We start from the raw sequence: 19,774 nt of genomic DNA, 5'->3' as shown, positions 1-19,774 counted from the left end.
CAAATTCCCCGTTAATAGGATCGTTCCTATGAAACCAATTATACCTAAACACATGCCACATCCTCATTCTTGACGATGCATTCCTTGAAGCCTCTGTCCCCATCTCCGGACCTTGTCACGCAGTAGGGTAGAAAGAGGACGCGGCAAAAATTATCGAAAATTCACACCCAAACTGCATGTTGGTATTGTTATTGAGAATGGGGGTGTGTGAGAGAGATGGGGGATAAAGCAAATGAGTTATGTGATAATCTAATTCTGTTATGCCAGGTGACTTTGAGAATCGGAATACTTTCTGTGGGTAAGGGACAATAAATGTTAGAAGAGTTTAGGTAAACACCCTGTATTTTTACCACTTCCCTGACAATGCTAGGACCTTAGAAAAATTTTAACTCTAATTACCTTTCTCCTGCCTTTTGTGTTATTAATTCCATGTGTTTTAATTCTAGGCCCTGAAATCTAATACCAGTAAGCATCCCTAGCGCCCAGACTATGGTCTTGAAATATCATTTCTCTCTAAAAGACACCTGAGCTGCTTGGAGAAATGGCTGATTCCAGGTTTGAGATGGGAAATGTAGATGAGCCAGGAGCATCCTGTTATATCAAATAGCGAAAAAAAAAATAAATAAATAAATGCAAATAAAGAATAAAAAACTATCAAAAGCAGTCTGCAGAGGCATCTACTGGCTCAAGATAGAATAAATAAGCTGAACATCAGCAAGAGTAGCTGCAATGGACTGAAAAATACCAAATATATTTAAATCCAAGAGTTCATAATGATTTAAAAGACTTCACTAAACCTAATAAATCACCTTTGAAGGATGTGGTTTATTTTGCAAACTGGTTCATAAAGATAAGAATCAAGCGTTTTACCGCCTTTCCTATATAAACTATACCTCTGGGTAAACAACTGGTAAATGAAAGAAAGCTTCTCTACAGACGTATTTCAACAAATACACCAAGAAGAGATGAGGGCATTGGAAATCACCATTTTGTAATCCCTAATGAATTAAGGACTTAGGTATTGAGCATCTATGGCTGCTATGATCAGAAAGATGATTATATGATTATGTATCTTTTGACTAACATACTACCACCTATGAAGTGTTTTTAAACAAACGAACAAACAAAAAAAAAACCCAAACAAACTTGAATCCAATTAAGCTTCTGGATGTAACTATTAATTTATAGAAAACATAGAGGACAGAGGTACATGCTAAACTACACAATAGCCACACAATCAGTATAATCCCAACTTTGGGTAACCAGGATAAATGATCTAGCTTCCTCAACAAACAAATTGCAAGAGGTTAAAAAAGATGATATAGAAGAGGAATTTATAGATTAAGAGATCCAAAAGACAAAATAAAGGCAAAGCCAAATACAGTGTGTAGGGATTTACATTTGGGTGATGTAGTGCGTGGAATGGTGGCCCCTCCGCAAATATGACATCTTACTCTCTGGGATGGTGAAAGCTACCTTAATTGGAAAAATAGACTTTTTTCCAGATGTAATGAAAGATTTTGAGATGAGGAAATCATCCTGGATTATCCAGTTGGGCCCTAAATCTAATTACAAATGTCCTCATAAAGAGTTAGGCAGAAGGAGGTTTGACACAGACAGAAGAGACAATCTGAACAGGGAGGTAGAGATGAGTGCTTGTGGCTATAAATTAAGAAATGATGACAGCTACCATAGAATGGAAAAGGCTGAATTTTCCCCAAAAGACACCAGAGGGAAAGCAGTCCTGCAGATACCTGGATTTCGGATTTCTGGCCAGAACTTTGAAAATAAAAACATCTGTCCATGAAAGAACTAGAAAGTTTCTAGATGTATAATTAAAGATGTATTTAGCAAGTTTCAGTGTCCGGCAGGCTTTGCCAAATGATCCCAGATTACGCATATCCAGCAGCCTTATAAATGGTGGTGAACAAAGGTGGTAAGGGCTGATGGGTATGACAATTGGCTCATCTCTCCCTATTAAGTACACAGTGCTGGGGAGAGAGAAAGCTCTCTGCTCTTATAAGGATTCTAATCCAACAGGATGAGGGCCCTACCTTTATGACCGCCTTTAGCCTTAATTACTTCCACATGGGCCTATCTCCAAATAGTCACATTTGAGGTAAAGGCTTGAACCTATCAATTTTGGGGGACACCAGCATTCAGTCTGTAATACAGCATATATTTACATGAATGTGAAAACAAAGTCTAATGTGCCTTTAAGCATGTATCCTCGATGTTGATTCTATTTCAGTTCAAGATAAAAACTAAAACCTTGTGAGAAACAGCAACTTAAAAACTTCGGATAGAGTCCTCTTAAATCATGCTTAAAATCATCTCCACAATTTTAATTATTTTATAAAATAGCGCTTGCCTTCCCAAAGCAATGGCTTGCACTCAATTATAGTAAAATATTTTTCATTTATAATACAGTGATTTGGAACTGGGGGTAATTCTAACAGAAAAGTTTACCTTCCTTAATCTTGAGTGCACAAATAGCAAAAGAGAATTTATAGAATATAGGCACTGCAAATAAAACACCTCAGACCAGAAGTGATTTTCAAGATTTTTAAAGCACCTCTGAAATGCTTTTCAGTAAGAATCATCAATACTATCATCCTTCAAAAAAAGGATATACAAACAAAATGTGAGACCAGACCTTGAGAATACTAAGATGTGATCCATGACCTCAAAACTAGCCAGGAGACATGCTATGCATATATAAATGTGACAGTGGGAGTTTATTGTGGCTGAAAGTCAGGAAAGAATTCCCACAGGGTGGACTTGAGTCAGAATTTCATAGGACTTATGTAAGCCAAAAGGAGGGGAAGATGAGTACAACTATTCTCATCCATTCCATAAAACAGATCTCAAAAGCACACAAGGCAACCTATTATTGATCTAGCATTAACTGCTAAATGTTCCTGAGAGCAATAAAATAGTCTGTAATTCAATCATAGATTGAAGTAGTCTATAATTCAGTTGTTTCACTAATTCAGACTGTCAACTCAACTGGCCCAAATTCAAGCAGTTGTACCACATAAACAGTAATTTATTTATTTTTTATTGAAAATACATAGTATTAAAGAAAAACATTCAAATAAATTAAAAATCATTCCATATCCCCCTACACTAACACAATGATTTTGTTTTGCATATTACCTTCCACATGCATAGATTTTACAGTCACAAAATCATACTGTGCATACTATTTTATATTGTGCTTATTTTACTTATATCACAAACACATTCGTTTCTAGTCTTCCAAATAATTATTTTAATGGCAATATAATACTTCACTATTTTTATTAGCCCACTTTCTTCTTTGACATGTAGCTTATTTCCAATTTAATGCTATTATAAATAATGCAGACATAAACATCCTCATGCATTTACCTTTTTTATGGTTTGTTTCATTTTTATATTATTCTTTAGGTTACAAATCTAGGAGTAGAGTTTATGGGCAAAGATATGGTCATTTTTATGGCTCTTTCTATGTAGTACCACGTTGCAATCCCAAAGGGTTGAATCTGCTTAAAATGCCATATGAAATACATTAAACAGTTTCTTTCTAAAATTAAAAAAACAAAAGAGGTAATTTTAAACGTCTGTATTTAAAGTTAAAATAACGACTGTCCCTTAAAAAAAAAGAAGAGTGTGGATAGATGGTCTAACGGATTAGTAAAAGTTTAGATGAGTTAACTTAATGCTTCTCAACTTTTCTGAAGTTATGGCACTAATGTGGAAAATGGAAAAGGGTGTTTATGGCCCAGCAGCTCCAGCTATCCATGTCACCTCTGGCTGCCTCGAAGGTTATAAGGATCCATATCTAGGCAAAACTATGACCCAAAGTGCCAGTGTGCATGGGTTGGGAAGCTCTACTTGGGGAGAGATTAAGCGACTCAATCCAAGTCACAAAATCTAGTTAGTTGCAGAGCTGGAAAATGAATGCAAATTTCTTTCATCGAGGTATTTTATATAATCACAACTGTTCTACATGCTTTCTGGCTCTAAAATTCAATTTTACATGTAGACATGTGTTAATATTTAAGACTAAAGTTGATTTTCTAACATGCTAAAACTAAAGATACCTAATCTAGTAATTTACATAAAAGCTGTTAATTAAAAATATCTCAGCATCAGCAAATATTTGACTATTTTCTCTGCAACTTTTCAGATTTGCCATTCTTTTAGTTTGTAAACTCCGAATAGTAATTGACCTTTGCACAGTATCTGTATATCTCTGGTAGTCAGTAAATAAAGAATAACAATAAATTATACATACAACAAAGGAAAAAAAATCTTTCTTTTAAAGTGTTGATCTTGTAGAGGTAGAGAAGATTCCCTCCTTAAACTTTAAATTCTTGACTAGCTAAATGGAACCTTTAATGTGCACTGTCTATTACATTACAGAGTCATAAAGGACATTTTGTTCCAAAAAATAGTTTTGACCTATACCCAGTGTTCATGCTACCAGGAGAAAAAATTCACTGCAAAGGCATTTTACCTTCTACAAACTATCCAACATTCCATATAGCCTTTGAAAAGCAGAGATTATAGGTGTTAACTTCACTGATTCAACTGTAAATATACATAAGATTTTTCTTGACCATTAATCACTGGGCAGGGGTGTTGGAGCAGGGGTTAGGAATGAGAATTTACCTATGTGCCAGGCCACGAGAACAAGCAATGGACTCCAAACTCTGTGTTTTTTTATTACACCTGAAACAGTGATTACTTGGTTACTTCTATGGATTCAATTAGACATTATACACACAGACGCATCCATGTGATCGCATGGCACTTGGAAGATTCCCCACTATTTCCCACTTATTAAGATCTGGATCATATTTTTCAATGCTCTGAAGATACGTTCCTTTAGAGTAAGAATATCCCCCAGTGACATAAATACATCCATTCATGATGACGGCACCACACTCCATCCTCCTTTCCATCATGGAAGCTATCTCTCTCCATTCATTTTGTTCAGGGTCATAGCATTCCGTGATTGTAGTTTGTCCACCAACTAGATAAAGCTTACTTTCAAATGGAACTGAACACAATCCATATTCTATTATAAAGAAAAATGCAAATTTAATTAGGATAACAAACAAAAGACATCTTAAGGTGGTGATGTAATAATCTTTTACAATGTAGCATACAAAAATAGAGACATTTTGATTCCAGCACACATTACTGAAACACTAAGTCTTAAAATCCACTTCTTATCGCTTGATTCAGATGACCTGCTCTTGCCATTTTCTCTCATGTCATCATTAAGCTGTCAGGTTGCCGGAAGGGAACTCATCCTCAGACCACTATCCTGCTGGGAATTTCCCAGCATGGAAACCTTTTATTCTACACCTATGTATAAAAGATGGCAGCAGGGGAGTCCCTCTGACATTAAGACATTCTAGGTAATTGGTGTAGGTTCCTTCAGGTCTTAGCAGCTATCCCTGTTCCCAATGGCAGGCAACCTGCAGTGTCTGTTGCCACAGGTGCCACATAGATTGCTTTGATTGCCTCTCTCACACTGCTGGTCAAGTTAAAGACACAAGAAGTTAGAAAAACACACAACCAGAGTAGTGGGGAACTACAGCCTATCATCTTAAGAAGCTGTGAATGGTGCCCAAAGGCAGAGAGCTACTGTATGAGGTTTGGGTCCTGGGGCTGGAGTCTGCCTTTAGGTATCGGCCTTCCAGGTTGTTTTAATTTTTTCCATTTTATTTCTCTCTCCCTCCACATCCAAATCTGCTGACTCTTCAAAGCACCAAGGTCTTTTGCAACTTCAATTCCTTCTACTTAGAGGTCTCTTCTTTTCCCAGGTGTTTGCACGGCTGCCTCCTTCTTGCCGTTGAGGTCTCATCTTACCGTCACGACCTCTGAGGGGCCTTCCTTGACCATCCATCCTGAAGTGGCCAACTCAGGCATCTCTACCACATCCCCTTATTTGAATTCCCTCCACTTCTCATTATCTGGTATGTTTCTTATTTACTGTCTCACTCTCCCTTCTAACAGTGCAGGAACCGTGTCCTGCCTACTGCTCCAGTCCCAACTGGAGAATGACAAGGGTCTGGCGCCTTGTAAGGACTCAATGTATGTTTGTTGAAACAACAAACAAATGTGCCCTCTGTGTCCAAATATGTGCTCCTATTATTTTGTGAAAAAAAAGCTTATAAATCCCTCTTTAGAAAGAGAGACTGTACAATCAGAAATGTGATTTCCCTTTTCAGAATAGAAGACAAATTTTATCAGTAAAATTCTTGTTATTTAGGTTTTGAAGGCTAAGAAAAAGTCTCAGTAGATATGCACTTTCACGTTGAGTCCACGTACTGTTGTTCTCAAGTTTCTGACATCCAAGAAAATAAGATTTATCCCACCTCTGAAAAACCTAGTTATTACTTTCCAGTTACAGACATGTAGAATTTTTCACAGGATTTAGTTGTTTTAAGTACTTGTGAAATAGTTTATATAAATTACGTAAATCATTCCATCAAATGGTTATTGTGAAAATTAATGATGATTCAAAAATTTTATCAGTTGATGTAAGTGATTTACTAGGCTTTTCTTAAATTATTCAAAGTTTACAAAAAATCCTGCATATGTAATTCTTATGTTAAGAGAGGTATCTCAATGTTCCTACAGCAGTAAAAACGTTTAAAACAAAGTGATTCCTGATAGTTTTTCCCATTAGGTAAATACAACATAATGTTATGTTATTGTTGATGAAATGTTTTCTTCCTCAGCTGTAGCTGCCTTTTTTTCTTGCTGGTCACTCTACAAAGCTACTGTGGCTAAGTAAGGGACTGTGTCTTGTTTGCTGAGCTCCTCAAATCGTACACAGCATGTAGGAAGCACTGAGCAAATAACTTGGACAAATGAATGAATGAACGTTTTCATTCTAAGCATGGAAATGGCACCATTTGTCATAGCTCAGAGTTTACGTACAAATATTCACTATAAATTACACAGCAGTCTGTATTCAGTGTTACATGAGTGATATGAACAAAGCCATGCAGAAATTCAGAGACATCCACAATATTTTCAGGTATTCAATATCTGTTGAATGATTTAAAATTTTTTACCAAAGAATTTTCTCACTGAAGAGACCTGTATCTAATTTAACTCCTTATTTCACTGGAAGTAAGACCCGAGAGCTTAAGTCACTGCCTAAGATTAGGCAAGTAGATAAACAGGAGAGCCGGGAGAGAGCTCTCTCCCCACTTGACACAGCTCTCCACAGGTTTTTCTCCTTAATCACTGCTTCTTCCCTGTTCTTTATTCACTCTTCTTCCTCAGCACATCCCTTAACTAAGGCTGTTTCCCAAGATTCTGCCTATAGTTGTACTGTTGGCCTCACCCTCTGAAGGCGTCTCATTCATCCCCACACCCACTGCCATCGTCTCTAAGCAAACGACTCCCAGATCTCTACATTTAGCCACACTCTTCCTCCTGAGCTGTAGACCAACATTTCCCATGGCTCACTGGGCAGCTCTTCTGGGTGATCGAACTAGTTTTTCATTTAACTACAAAAGAGTTCATCATCAATCCACCTCTCCCTTCCTATTGGCTGCTCCTTCAATGTTCCCCATCCTCCCAGTCGACCAGCCAGAGACCCTGGAATGACTGTCAATTCCTTTCTCTCCCTCATCTCCTATATCTAATCAGTCAGGCAGCTACCAATTCAATGCTGAATCTATAGCATTCCTCAGGTCTGCCCGTTTTCTACTCCTACCACTTCAGGCTTTCAGTATTTCCCGCCTGGTTTATTACCAATAGTTTTAGCAGCTCTCCCTGCTGTCTTTCTTCCAATCTGTCTAAAAGGAGAGCTCCTCTTAAAACTAAAACTGACCACAATCAATCTTCTTGTTCTGAAACCTTCCACGGTTCATTTTTAAAATTCTCCCGACTGCCATTTAAAACCCTCCATGACATACTCCTCAATTAAACTCTTCCATCCAATCTCTCATTCTCCCTCCTACATCTCATTCATGTACATCTACTCTTGGGTACTGGAATAAACCTGGAACTTTCTCTTCTGGCTTTCTTCGCTGGCTAACTTTCTGCCAGAAAACCCTTTTTCGAAAACTACCTTCCTTAATTGCAACCATTCTTAAAAAGGCCTAAATCATAACAACCTACTCTTGGAAGCTTCTGACATTGTTAGATTTCCCTTATTTAGACTCAAGCTCTCTCTACCCTCAAAAGGACTCATTTGTAAAAAACTGTTTTGTATTCTTGATATGAACGTATATTTGCTACTAGATTCTGAGTTCCTGTGGCAATAGAAATGAGCTCTTAATCATCTTACATAATAACTAGAATGATATCTTTCCCAAGGTAAGGTCTCAGTAAATGTTATCTTCAATTTAATAGAATTATAATCCCCTGTTTTTCAACTATACAAAGCTACTGCCCTTAAAGGCATTAAGAAAAGAGATAACATTTATATTACATTTTAAAAATAATAGTAATTTCCTTGCAGTCTAATCTATAAGAGAGGCCCAAGACTAACATTTTACATTCCTCAGGAGGTGCTCCTAAAATGCCTATGAAGCATATCTTGCTATACTTCAGAAGCTATAGATCCAAATGCCCCTATGAGCTAAGGAGATAGACTGAGCTGAGTGAAGCAGACCAGGGGTAAGAAAAACAACAGCAAGGCCCCTGAGGTCTGTGATATGATGAGAATGGGTGAAGCTGTGGCTGACATAGAGGCTACATGGCTCATTTAGAGGGAACAGTCACTACTTGGTCCCAATGACTGCTGTCATGGTCCAAGGTTGCCAGATCTTCCAAAGGCCAGATATCACAATTTTTATTTGAAATCTCCTGAATTTTAAACATTGGTAACAACCCAGTTAAAAAATATTTTAAATAACATAAGAGCCAAACAAAACATACCATGAATGGTCCTAATTTGATAGCTTCGTTTCTTGTATTACTTCAGGAAAAAGTCCAAGGAAAATCAAAACTTTACAAATGGAATTATAGATTCCCACTGATTTATACTATATTTATTTTTGATTGATTTTTCAATTTGCCATGGCTTTTCACACTTTGGTTTAAGTCTTACTGCCGTTTAGACTTTCAAGTAGTTAAGTTATATACAACTTAAATATGCTATGGGACATTTATTTTTAAAAGAACCCTTTTATGAAATATATATTTAATGCATAAATGTAAATAACTGCCTTCTCATTTGTTAATCTGACTTTTCATGTACTGGATTTTCTCTGTAAAGATAAGTCTAGTAATATCTAACTCATATGGTTAACATGAGGATCAAATGAGGTAACAATGTAGTTGTTAACAGCATGTTGCTCCCAGCCAGACTGCCTGGATTTGAACCTCGCCTCTAACAAGCACTAGCTGGCTGACCTTGGGCAATTTATTTACTCTGTGCCTCAGATAATAGAGATGATAAATGAGATAACAGTAGCACCTAGCTCACAGAATTACTGTAAGGATTAAATAGAGTAATACATGTAAAATTACTGGAACAGTTAGTGCTTGGCACATATTTACTGAATAAATGTTAACGACTACTCAATAGGAGCTGTTATTATTACTTCCCTTATAACTTCATTGGTCATAATGGAAAGTGGTGAGGAGTCTGGGACAATATATCTGGGATACTAGAAGACAGAGGCTACCATACCATGATCTCTTCAGAGCCAGGACAGCCTGCAGTGAAGTGTCTTAGGTAAAGCCCATGGCATATGGAGATGCAGCACCAGATTCAGGTGTGCTCTACCTAAACTGTGAGATAGCATATATGAGGTATGGGTGTTAGTAGCTGTACTGGTCAAAAGCAGGAGAGCCTGCTTTCTTAAGGAGAGGCAGTTTGTGTAGTGGTTACGGCACAGGTTATGCAGTCAGACTGCCTGGACTGAACCTGGTCCATCACTTCCAAACTTTGGGCAAGGCTACTTATCCTTTCGAGGCCTCCATTTCCAAATAAGCAAAAGAGGTAAACAATATTCACTCACACATAGTTAGAATTTAAGGTAATATTACATGCAAAGTGCTTAGTAATATCTGACCTATGAAAGTGCTCAAGAAGGTTGCTGTTACTATTTCTCTTAGACGGTTTAGGCTTGTGAATTTCAATTATGCTCTCCAATAACCCACTTGGAAGCCCGATGCTGTATCGAAAAAGATTGAAAGTAGTATATTGATTTGGCGATATGAATCTCTCCTAATGAAAAAAACTTAAATGTAAGGCGTAACTGTAACGGGCTATAGCTTAAGCTTCCCCTGAGCTCTTCACAGAGAGACAAGTCAAAGCACAAGAGACACCACAGAAGGCAGGCCATTCCTCTGGGCAGACAACACATCTCCTTTATGATTGTTAAAGTAAGGACAACATAAAGCTCTGCATGTCATAGGAGTGAGTGCTTAATAGTTATTGAAACCCAGAAAGAGCATGCTTCTAAAAGAAGAAACTATCTCCTGTTGAAATGAATCAACAGGTACCCTTCTCAACTATTTGATAGACTAGTGCTTTTCAACTATCTATAAAAATTGTGTTTTATATAATGCATGTAATGAAAGAAAGCACATAACAAAAGAATAGGAAACAAATTAACATATGTAAGTGAAAAAATTTTGAAAAGAAACTACTACTCTTAGCCACACAGGCTTAAAATGTATGTCATATAAAGACCAGAGGGAAAGTATTTTCAGATATCCTCTATAAATCTGTATAATCTAAGTTGTGATTATTGCTACATGGAAATAAGAATATTTTGAACCTTTTAACTATACCCACTTGGAAGCCTGATGCTGTATGGAAATTTAACATTTTCTATTTCTAGCCCATTTCAGCCATCTCTTATATTGATAAGCTGTATCAGAACATGTACTACTGAGACAGCACTTTGTTACCTGGATGTGGACTGGAAGTGATGAGGCTCCATTCGTTGATATCGGAATTGTAGCTCTGGACCTTGTCATAGGTGCAGCTTCCTCTGTAGCCACAGTGTCCACCAATGACGTAGATAACCTCATGTAAAACACAGGCAGTAGCATTTCCTACACCTGTGTATTAATTAAAATCATACCTTCAGATTGATCTTTCATTCTTCTTTGCAATGAGTATTGTATTGTTTTTGTCATTATTTATAGTAGATGTAAGGCATTGTGCTAGGTACTATGAAGGATAGAAGAATGAAAAAGGAAGTCTCCTTGCACTCTTTTAAAAGAGGGCGAGACAATTGTACAAATTAGAATACAGGGTACAGAACTAACTGTGGATGTTCCCAGCAAGGAGACATTGCTTTTGACTTTGGGAAGTTATGGCAGGAGGAGAAAAATTTGACCTGGGTCTTAGTAGGTAGGGCTTTGGCAGGGAGAAGTGAGAAGAAGCCATTCTAAGTGAATGCGAGGCAAGTGCAAAGGCTTATTGGGCAACATTTTGATTCTGGCACCAAGGAAGGGGAGGTGGCACACCTGGGGTTGTCTTGTGGCATGGTAAGTTGAAGCCACATGGCAAAGGATCCTGACGCCCAACTAAGATATTTGGATTTAATTCAGCAGGATTTTAAACGTGTTTAAACAAAGGGAGGGATTACAAACATAGAAAAGAAGAACCGGTCCAGATGCAAAGTGTTAAGGGCTTGAGTTAGAAGGGGCCTTGGGTATAGAGGGAAGGGCACTGAGGCAAGAGACACAGGTAAAACAGACATGCCTTCATGACTGACTTAATTGGAGATAAGCCAGATTCTGAGGTCCTGAGCTCAGAAAACTGGGAAACGCTGATGACAAAGAAAAATGAGGAGGAGGAGAAAATGATTTCAGCGGGGGAATAAGAAGAGAGGAAGAAAGATGATGACGCTCATTTTAGTTGAGATGTCAGTTTAGTCTTTCAATTAACTTTTACTTAGCACTGTTACATGCAGGGTGCAGTTCCATCTCCTTGTTAATTTCTACTGCAAAACAAAGGTGAGTTTATGAGCAGGGCAGTTATGAAGAGTGGGGAAAAAGTTAGGAGTTTCTAAACAGACAATTATTTATTTCTTCTCTGTACCTCCCGAAACCAAAAAAGGAAATGAATTTGAAATTCAACTCTACCCAATTTAAGTTCTCATTACCAGGGAAAGCTGCTAGTTCACTTCAAGACTATAAAATAAAAGAATCTGGGGAAAATAATGTTATCCTGTCTACAGAAAATGGGAAACTAAAAGTTCAGCATGAGTGTGATCATCAGAACCAGTACTAGCCAAAACTGCATAACTGACAAACTGTTATCCTTCCCTGGAATAACATTAAGCATAACCAGGAATAGGGTGGTTAGGCATAACCAGGAATCAAACCTTCAAGTTAAAAGGATGAAACTTTGGAATTTCAGATCCAGCTTGTAGGTGGGGGAGAACTTTGGCAAATGAGGGTCTCCCAGTCCACTCAAGGCTGAGTCAAGTACAAATATGGCTTTCTTTCATGGTGGATACACCATTGCAATATTTTCTTTTCAGCAAGCATTGTTTCGAACGATTTAATAAAATTTCAATAAATAAATTTCTATCCTCAAAGAAATATACTGCGAACTCGAAACCATCAAAACTGTTACATCATTAAGAAACAGAGGGAGAAGTGTATCCAAGTTTATAATAGCTGCTAAAGTATTTGCAATGTCCTTGTTTCTTCTGTAGAAGAGTCGGACAGGACATTCAGAACCACTTGGAGAGAGGACTGGAAATCAGCAAGTGGGGGTCATGCTCAGGCAGTCAAAAATCAGAGCAGCAATACCAGTGGGTTTTAAGCCACCTTCTCCTACCCAGCCAACCACTGCTAAACCTTTGGGCATGCAAGAGAATGGTCATAATTTAATATGAAAGATACTTCTGTCCTAACAAAGCTGACTTGTCCTCAAAGATGTTCATGACAAGAATGCCTAATACTTACTGAGTGCTAACTCTGTGCTAGACACTGTTCTAAGCACTTCATATGCATAAATTAATCTTCTCAAAAACTCTAAGCTATGTAATGTTGTCACCCCCATTGTACAGATGGCAAAACTGGGGCACAGGGAGATTAAACAATTTGCCCAAGCTCACCAGCAAGTAAGTGGAAGTCGGGATTTGGACCCAGGCAGTTTGGCTTCAGAAGCAGTGTGCCTGATCACAAGACCATTCTGCCTCTCAGGCTTCCTGCTTGTCATCCAGGGATCACACCAGGTCAGATTCCCAGACCAGGTCAGATTCCCACACCCTCGTTAGTGTTAAAAAAAGAAACAGAAAGGCCTGGGAAGAAACAGTTGGGATAAAATCACACAAATCTGTTAACAACCTACCAGTTGTTTCTGTGCAACTCCCCAGCACCAATGAATAAATGTAATTAAATACAATTCCAGTTTCACTTTTTTTGTTTTCCAATGGGAGAAAGGAAGGAGAGCAAGGCTAATCTTGTACCAAACAGTAGAAAATACAGTGTTTATCAGACAGATATTGAGACTAAGAGTGTGCCTGGCTCTGTGGGCCACATAAGGGAGGGTATGGAATCTGCCCCTCTCTTTGACCTTATGAGACAAGACTTGAATCAAAAAAGCAGAGGCTATTTGTCTCCATTCTTTGAGAGACCAAACCGTTCAAGGATTTAATGAAAGACCTTTCAACAGAGAGATGATCAGCTGATGAGAAGAAAAAGCAGACTAAAAGGAAAATAACGGGTTCAATTTTGAGAGAAAGCCAAAATAAATAAATAAATAAACACAAACTAATAAAACTACCCACCTTTTTCTCTATTTAGCCCTTGACTTAGATATACATTCTAAGACTCAAATCAAGATACAGCCTCAAAACAGGCTATAGAGTAAGTAGAATGAATTATAATGGTTTCTAATATAAGTATTTCTTTTCTAGTCTGGGTAGCGTACTGTAAGCACGTAACTCTCAAACAAATTGGAGACTGCTATATAGGTTTTTACTTGGAACAATATTATTTATATAATCCACTATAGTTCCTAGGTAGCATTCCAAATGATAAATTCTTTTTAAAGTTATCTGCAAGAGAAGCAAGATTATTGCCTAACCTCAAACATGTCAAAAATATAGAATGAACATAATCTGCACACTTACCTTTAATCATGTTTGCAATAGGAATCCATTTCTCTTTTAATGGATCATAGAACTCGGCCTCTTCTGCCGGAGCCCCTTTTCTGTAACCGCCTAAAGCATAGACACAGCCTCCCAAGGTGACTGCACAGTGGTAATACCTGGCGTTGAGCATTGGCAAACCTTCCGTCCATTCATCACTTTCACTGTTATAGATCCACACTGTGTCAAGAGCTTCTATGTTATCCGTCCTGTAACCCCCCGTTACATAAATGTTGGGTCCCAAACATGTAACACCATAGCTCTCCCTAGTATAATCTGGTATTTCTGCTCCCTGAATCCAAACATTTGTCAAAGGATCCCATATGTGAACTTCTGATAAGGGATGCCAGTAATAGCCTCCAATGATATACATCGTGGCTGTGGACCTCTGGGAAATCTCTTTGTGCATGGGATTCAAAGCATTGTATATTAGAGACCGTATCTTATTTTCAGTTAGTAGGCAGCTTCTTCGAAGGCCTAAAGCTGTTTTTAAATACACTGGATCTATATCTATGTTGATATAGCTTAGTAGATTATATAGGCATTCAATTCGATTTTCTACATCATGAGCAGTCCACTTAATAACTGGCTCTATGATGGCTTCTTCTTTCCAAACACTGAGATTCTTTCTGGACAAGATAAAGAGAAACTTTTCAAGGCTGATTTCCAGAAATTCTTCTTGTTGCCATACTTCCTTGAACCTTGAACATAGAATTCTTCGAGATTCCTTCTCTAATTCTGGACACACATGAAATTCTGCAAAGGAGTGCATTCCAATACAATTATCAATATCCAGGTGCCTTACCAAAAACTGCTCACAAGCTTTCTTCACTGAAAGGAACTGTAGCAGATCTGCTGCTTCAAGCAGGCTTTGAACATTTCTTTTAGTTATTTCAATTTGGGAAGTGTATGCATAATTTACAAGGCCTTCCAAAATATCATGGTGAATACCAGAGATTTTTATTTTATTTTTAAATTTTTCTTTCATGTCAGCTGTGAACATTGCCTTAAAATAATTGCTGCAAGCAGCTAAAACAGCTCGGTGACAATGGAAGATTATGCCTGAAGGACACTGAAGGGTAATATCAGTAAATAATCCATCCAAGTAAAATGTTCTGAATGCATTCAGAAAATCCACTGGATGTGTTAAATCCTTGAAAAGGTAAATATAATCTTCTTGTCCTTTTAGAGCCATGGCTGCAACATGAAACAATGAAAACGTGTTTTCGATTTTGCATATTACCTCAAATAATCAACGTTACATATTCCAATCATTATAATGACTGATTAGCATCAAATATACTCCCAAACTAGACCAAGTTCAACATTCTAAGTAACAAATGCAAAATGTGGATGGACTTATTTCCTAACTGTATGATGGTCAATTTAAATTTACTGTAACTCGGAGCCTGAAATGAAGCTCCCGCATTTTTCAGTAGTCCTTTCTAGAAGAAATATTGATTTGCTACCCCAACAATCCGGTCTCCACAGTCTGCCCGGAGCTGGCGGTCCGACAGACATCCCACTCTTGGCAAACCTAGTGTCCAACGGGTCACCCCACTCGAGGCCGGCTCTTGGCCGTCTCGGTTCGGCCCCAATTCAACCCTTTTCGCTAGCTCCGTTTCCCCTTTCAAGTTGCTTCGAGATGCCAAGAGAGGGATGATCGAAATATAATGGGACAAGAAAAAATCTCAGAAAAGGAAACCTCGTGCCTTTCTGCTGAAGACTTCCAGCCCCGCACCCCCTCCCCCGCGGTGCCGCAGGGGTTTCCGCAAGCCCCGCGCCTGGGCCGCGGGCCCGCGCTCCCGCCCGCAGACCGTCCCGCCCCGGGCCCTGGCGTGGGGACGCGACTCGTGGGCGCCGCGCGCCGCCCGCCGGGCCGGGTACCCGCGTCCCTCGGCCCTGGGACGCCGCACAGGTGTGGGGAGGGCGCCGCGGGCAGCCCCGCGTTCGGCCCGGCCCGGCACCCGCGCGGCCATTGTCTCTGCACCTCGGCAATCGGGCGGGCTTGGGAGACGGCGCGGCCTCGCTCTCCCACTCCCGGTCCCGCTCGCTCCCCGCCCGCTGGCCTCGGGCGGCTGGTCCGTACCGCACCTACCTCCAGTGGCAGCTCCGGGACGCAGTGCTGGCCGGCGGGCTAGCGGCGAGCAGGGGCGGGAGCGCCTCCGGACCCTCTGACCATCTTTGGAAGAGGCGCGGCGGAGGCTGCCTGCTAGTGCAGCTCCAGCCCACAAGCGGCAACTATTTTGGTGCTCCGGCTGCTTCCCGCCTCTGTGCAAACAGCCCCCCGCCCGGCCTGGGCGCGGGGCCACTCGCGGGAACTCCCGGGTGGCGGGGCCGTGCTGGGGGCAGGGTGGGCGGGCTCCGGGCTGCAACCCCTCGGGGGCGGTGCCCCCCGCAGCTGGTGGGACGGTTTCCTTGCGGAGACCGTCGGCGCCGCTAGCTTTCTCCTCTCCTGGTGTCTTTCTGTCACGCACACACACACACACACACATCAAGCATTTTCTCTCTAGACAAACTCTAAGTCCTGAGTTAAGAGCACATACAGGGGCTGAGAGTGGGTTGCCCTTTACCCTTCTTCCAGTAGCTCTCACCAGGCCCGGCCCTAATGTAGGGGTAGAAGTAAAGAGGACAGCGTGAAGAGAAGGCAGCAGACCTAAAGGTAGGGGGTTAAGGTTGTTTTCGAAATGCTTGAGGTAGCTGCCGCTTTCTCACGAACGCCATCCCGCCCCCCAGCAATGCACGCAGGAGGGAGCCGCCAGGGCTGATTTGCACACTATGGGTTAACCTGGAAGCTTTGAGAAAAACAGGGAGCAGCAGGGCCAGAGATTCAGGTTACCGTTTTAGAGCAGAGCAGCTGGAAGGAGCAGCCTCCAGTCTTCCTGGTGACAGCCCATCCAATCACACGTCCATGTGCTACACCAGAAAGTTCATTTTCTTGTTCCAAAAAAAAAAAAAAAAAAGCCAATATCACATTTTCATTTCTCATTCATTTATTTATTTGCAAGATTTTATTGAGTGCCCGATATGGCTAGGCTTGTAATAGGGGGGTAAAAGATGGTCCATAGCTCTCGTGGAGCTTAGAGTCTAGCCATCTTAAGGAAGGCGACCAGTATTAAAGGAACACCAGAGGCCCAGCGTGTTTCTCAGAGTATGGTCTAAAAGATGCAAATGGACAATGTTGGACTGTATATGACAACAGAATACTGAACCATATAAACAGCCCAGAAGACAAACCACAACGTCTGAAGTAATTGGACCAGAACAGGACTGGTCAAGATTGCCAACTTCCATCTTTTTACCCCTACTTCCCACTCAGGACCAACGAGAGAAAGCCAAATACGCTCCCTAAACCAATCACATAAAATACTCTCTGCTTCTAGTAGTTGGCCTCTAGCTTTCCCAGGCCAGCAACCGCCAATCAGAGCACACCTGAGACCTTCTCTTTTTTTTTTTTTTTTTACTTTTACATAAAGCTTTCCCACTCCCCTGCCTGCCTTTGAGCCTCTGCCAAAGGCAAGCCATAGTGGCTGACTCTCTGCTACAGCAGAATTTGAATAAACAGCATGTTTGCTCTCATTTAGGTGGTGTTAGTTTAATTCCACATGTCAGACCATCTCAATTGAATGATGTGGGGTGCTGGTTATACAGCACCACCATCTAGACTTCTCTGGGCTGAAGACCTAGAAATCTGTATTTTATTCAAGGGCATCAAGTGATTTTTTGCACAGAAGAATGTATGTCGGACCAAAAATGGAAGAAAAACAAAAGGTTTAATACCCCCAACATCTGGTAAACAGTTTAGTAGAGAAGTAAATGAAATTTAGTTTCAGGCTTAAGGTTTATCTCTGCCATTAATCTAATATGTAACCTTAAAAAAGTTACTAACCTTCTCAGATCCTAGTTTTATGATTTGTAAAACAGAAAATATCAATACTTTCTAAACCTTGAATAAAGTTATTGGAAAGATAAAATTACGAATGTAAAAGCACTCAGGACATGGCTTGTTAGTTATTATAATGAAAGCATATTTACACAATTCTCTATCACAATCTCAATTTGGAAATTAGCATCTTAATATTTCTTTTAAAAATTATGAACTTTATAGTTAACTGTAATTATAGTGATAAGTGATTCTTGAATAATAGAATTACTATTGTCATTTGTGCAGTTATTTTATATTGCTGCATAGACCACTTAAAACTTTTGCTTCCATTGCCTGATGTTCCCTCATTGTGAGTTACTGCTTAAAAGTGTATATCAGTTCTATGCCAATTATATGTCAATAAAAAAAGACCAAGAAAAGTATCTATGAGTATATATTAGACTGCTTCAACTTGCCAAGAGAAGAGCAGATCCTAAAGGGTACTGCCAGCAGTTCCTCTTTATCACATGTTTTATCAAAAAGACCATTGCAAATGCTAATAGATTTGATACACTCAGAAACATATAATTAGCATTCATAAGTTAAATAAATTAATAACTCTGTTCAAGATAACAAATGTGTCATCTGTGACTCCAAGTCTTAAGGAAATAAAGAACTACCATGGAGATGAGACAAAAATGACTCTTGGCAGATATGAAGCTTGGCATGGAGTTGGATGCCATTTGACATCACACTTTTTTCAAAAGACTCTTGGTCTAAAAATAATCTTATTTATTGTTTTTACCTTATTAGTACATCTTTCCACTAAGTAGTGCTATGTCATTAAATGTTTGATATGGTAATTGTGATATCATTATCAATGTGTGTAAATGGTGAGTATATACAGGAAATTTTGTATACTTCATTTCATACTGAATTAAACAAGTTGCTGCTAAGTAAAAAAAAAGTAGGTATAATTTATAAGACCACAACATAATAGCTGTGTAAGTTGTATACTGCACAATTCCAGCTCTTTCCACTCAAGTAGAGTATAATGTGAACACTGTCCTCAGGAGTTACACAGTACACAACCAGCACAGGTGTATGGGGGCTGCCCTGGAGCTGATATGTCTTGGCAATGCCTTTTTGTATGCTTTTTGGAAAATAAGAAAGTGAACATTCTAATAACTAAACTACAAGTACTTTTGCAAGTCAGAAGGTTTCTAATTCCTTGTTCTCAATAAAAGTCAAAGAGCATTTTTGACAAATAACTTAGAGTCCATGAAATGGGTGGCACTGTTATAATAGAATTTCTCTCATTCCCATCTACTAGTCTCTGTGACATATTTTCTCAGGGATTATATCTATAGAAATTAAAAATGAATATCATTGATCCTAAACTCTCATTCCAGAAGTAAGCAATACTCCGCCAAAGATTTATGGTCTAAATAAAAATAACCCAATTCATCACACTGAAATAATTTTTGATAAATTTTTACTTTTGATTTATGTTGTTTGATACATTATAATTGTAATGTTAATTAGCCCAGAATTTTTTTACTACTTAAGAATCAAGGCCATAAAACAGTTAAAATTTTTATTTATGTACATTTTTGTTGCAGAGAAGTTTAACAGATGGCTAATAAAATTTTTTCAAGTATAAAAATATACAGACAATCCTTTCTTTGAATGGTTCCAACATCCATAAATTTCAGTTAACATGGTTTAGTTACATAACACCAATCCCAACCCGGGGTTCAAATTTCAATGACTACAGTATATTAACTATGAGTAATTGCATAAAATACAAATTTCA

At 39.1% G+C, this 19,774-nt stretch overlaps 1 protein-coding gene across 1 annotated transcript; it reads right to left on the bottom strand.

Moving 5' to 3' along the window:
* Positions 1–3,040: 3,040 nt before the first annotated feature.
* KLHL23 (kelch like family member 23) lies at positions 3,041–16,603 on the bottom strand. Its single transcript, XM_039855278.1, has 4 exons — positions 16,192–16,603; positions 14,076–15,290; positions 10,888–11,040; positions 3,041–5,068 (listed from the first exon to the last, which is right to left on the bottom strand). The coding sequence occupies exons 1-4, from the start codon at positions 16,586–16,588 to the stop codon at positions 4,758–4,760; spliced, it is 2,076 nt and encodes a 691-aa protein (XP_039711212.1). The 5' UTR covers positions 16,589–16,603; the 3' UTR covers positions 3,041–4,757.
* Between the last annotated feature and the right edge of the window lie 3,171 nt (positions 16,604–19,774).

Source organism: Pteropus medius, unplaced genomic scaffold (assembly GCF_902729225.1).
Source record: "Pteropus medius unplaced genomic scaffold, Ma_sr-lr_union100, whole genome shotgun sequence".
NCBI classification, from domain to species: Eukaryota; Metazoa; Chordata; class Mammalia; order Chiroptera; family Pteropodidae; genus Pteropus; species Pteropus medius.
This window is presented reverse-complemented; position numbering and strand designations above follow the sequence as displayed.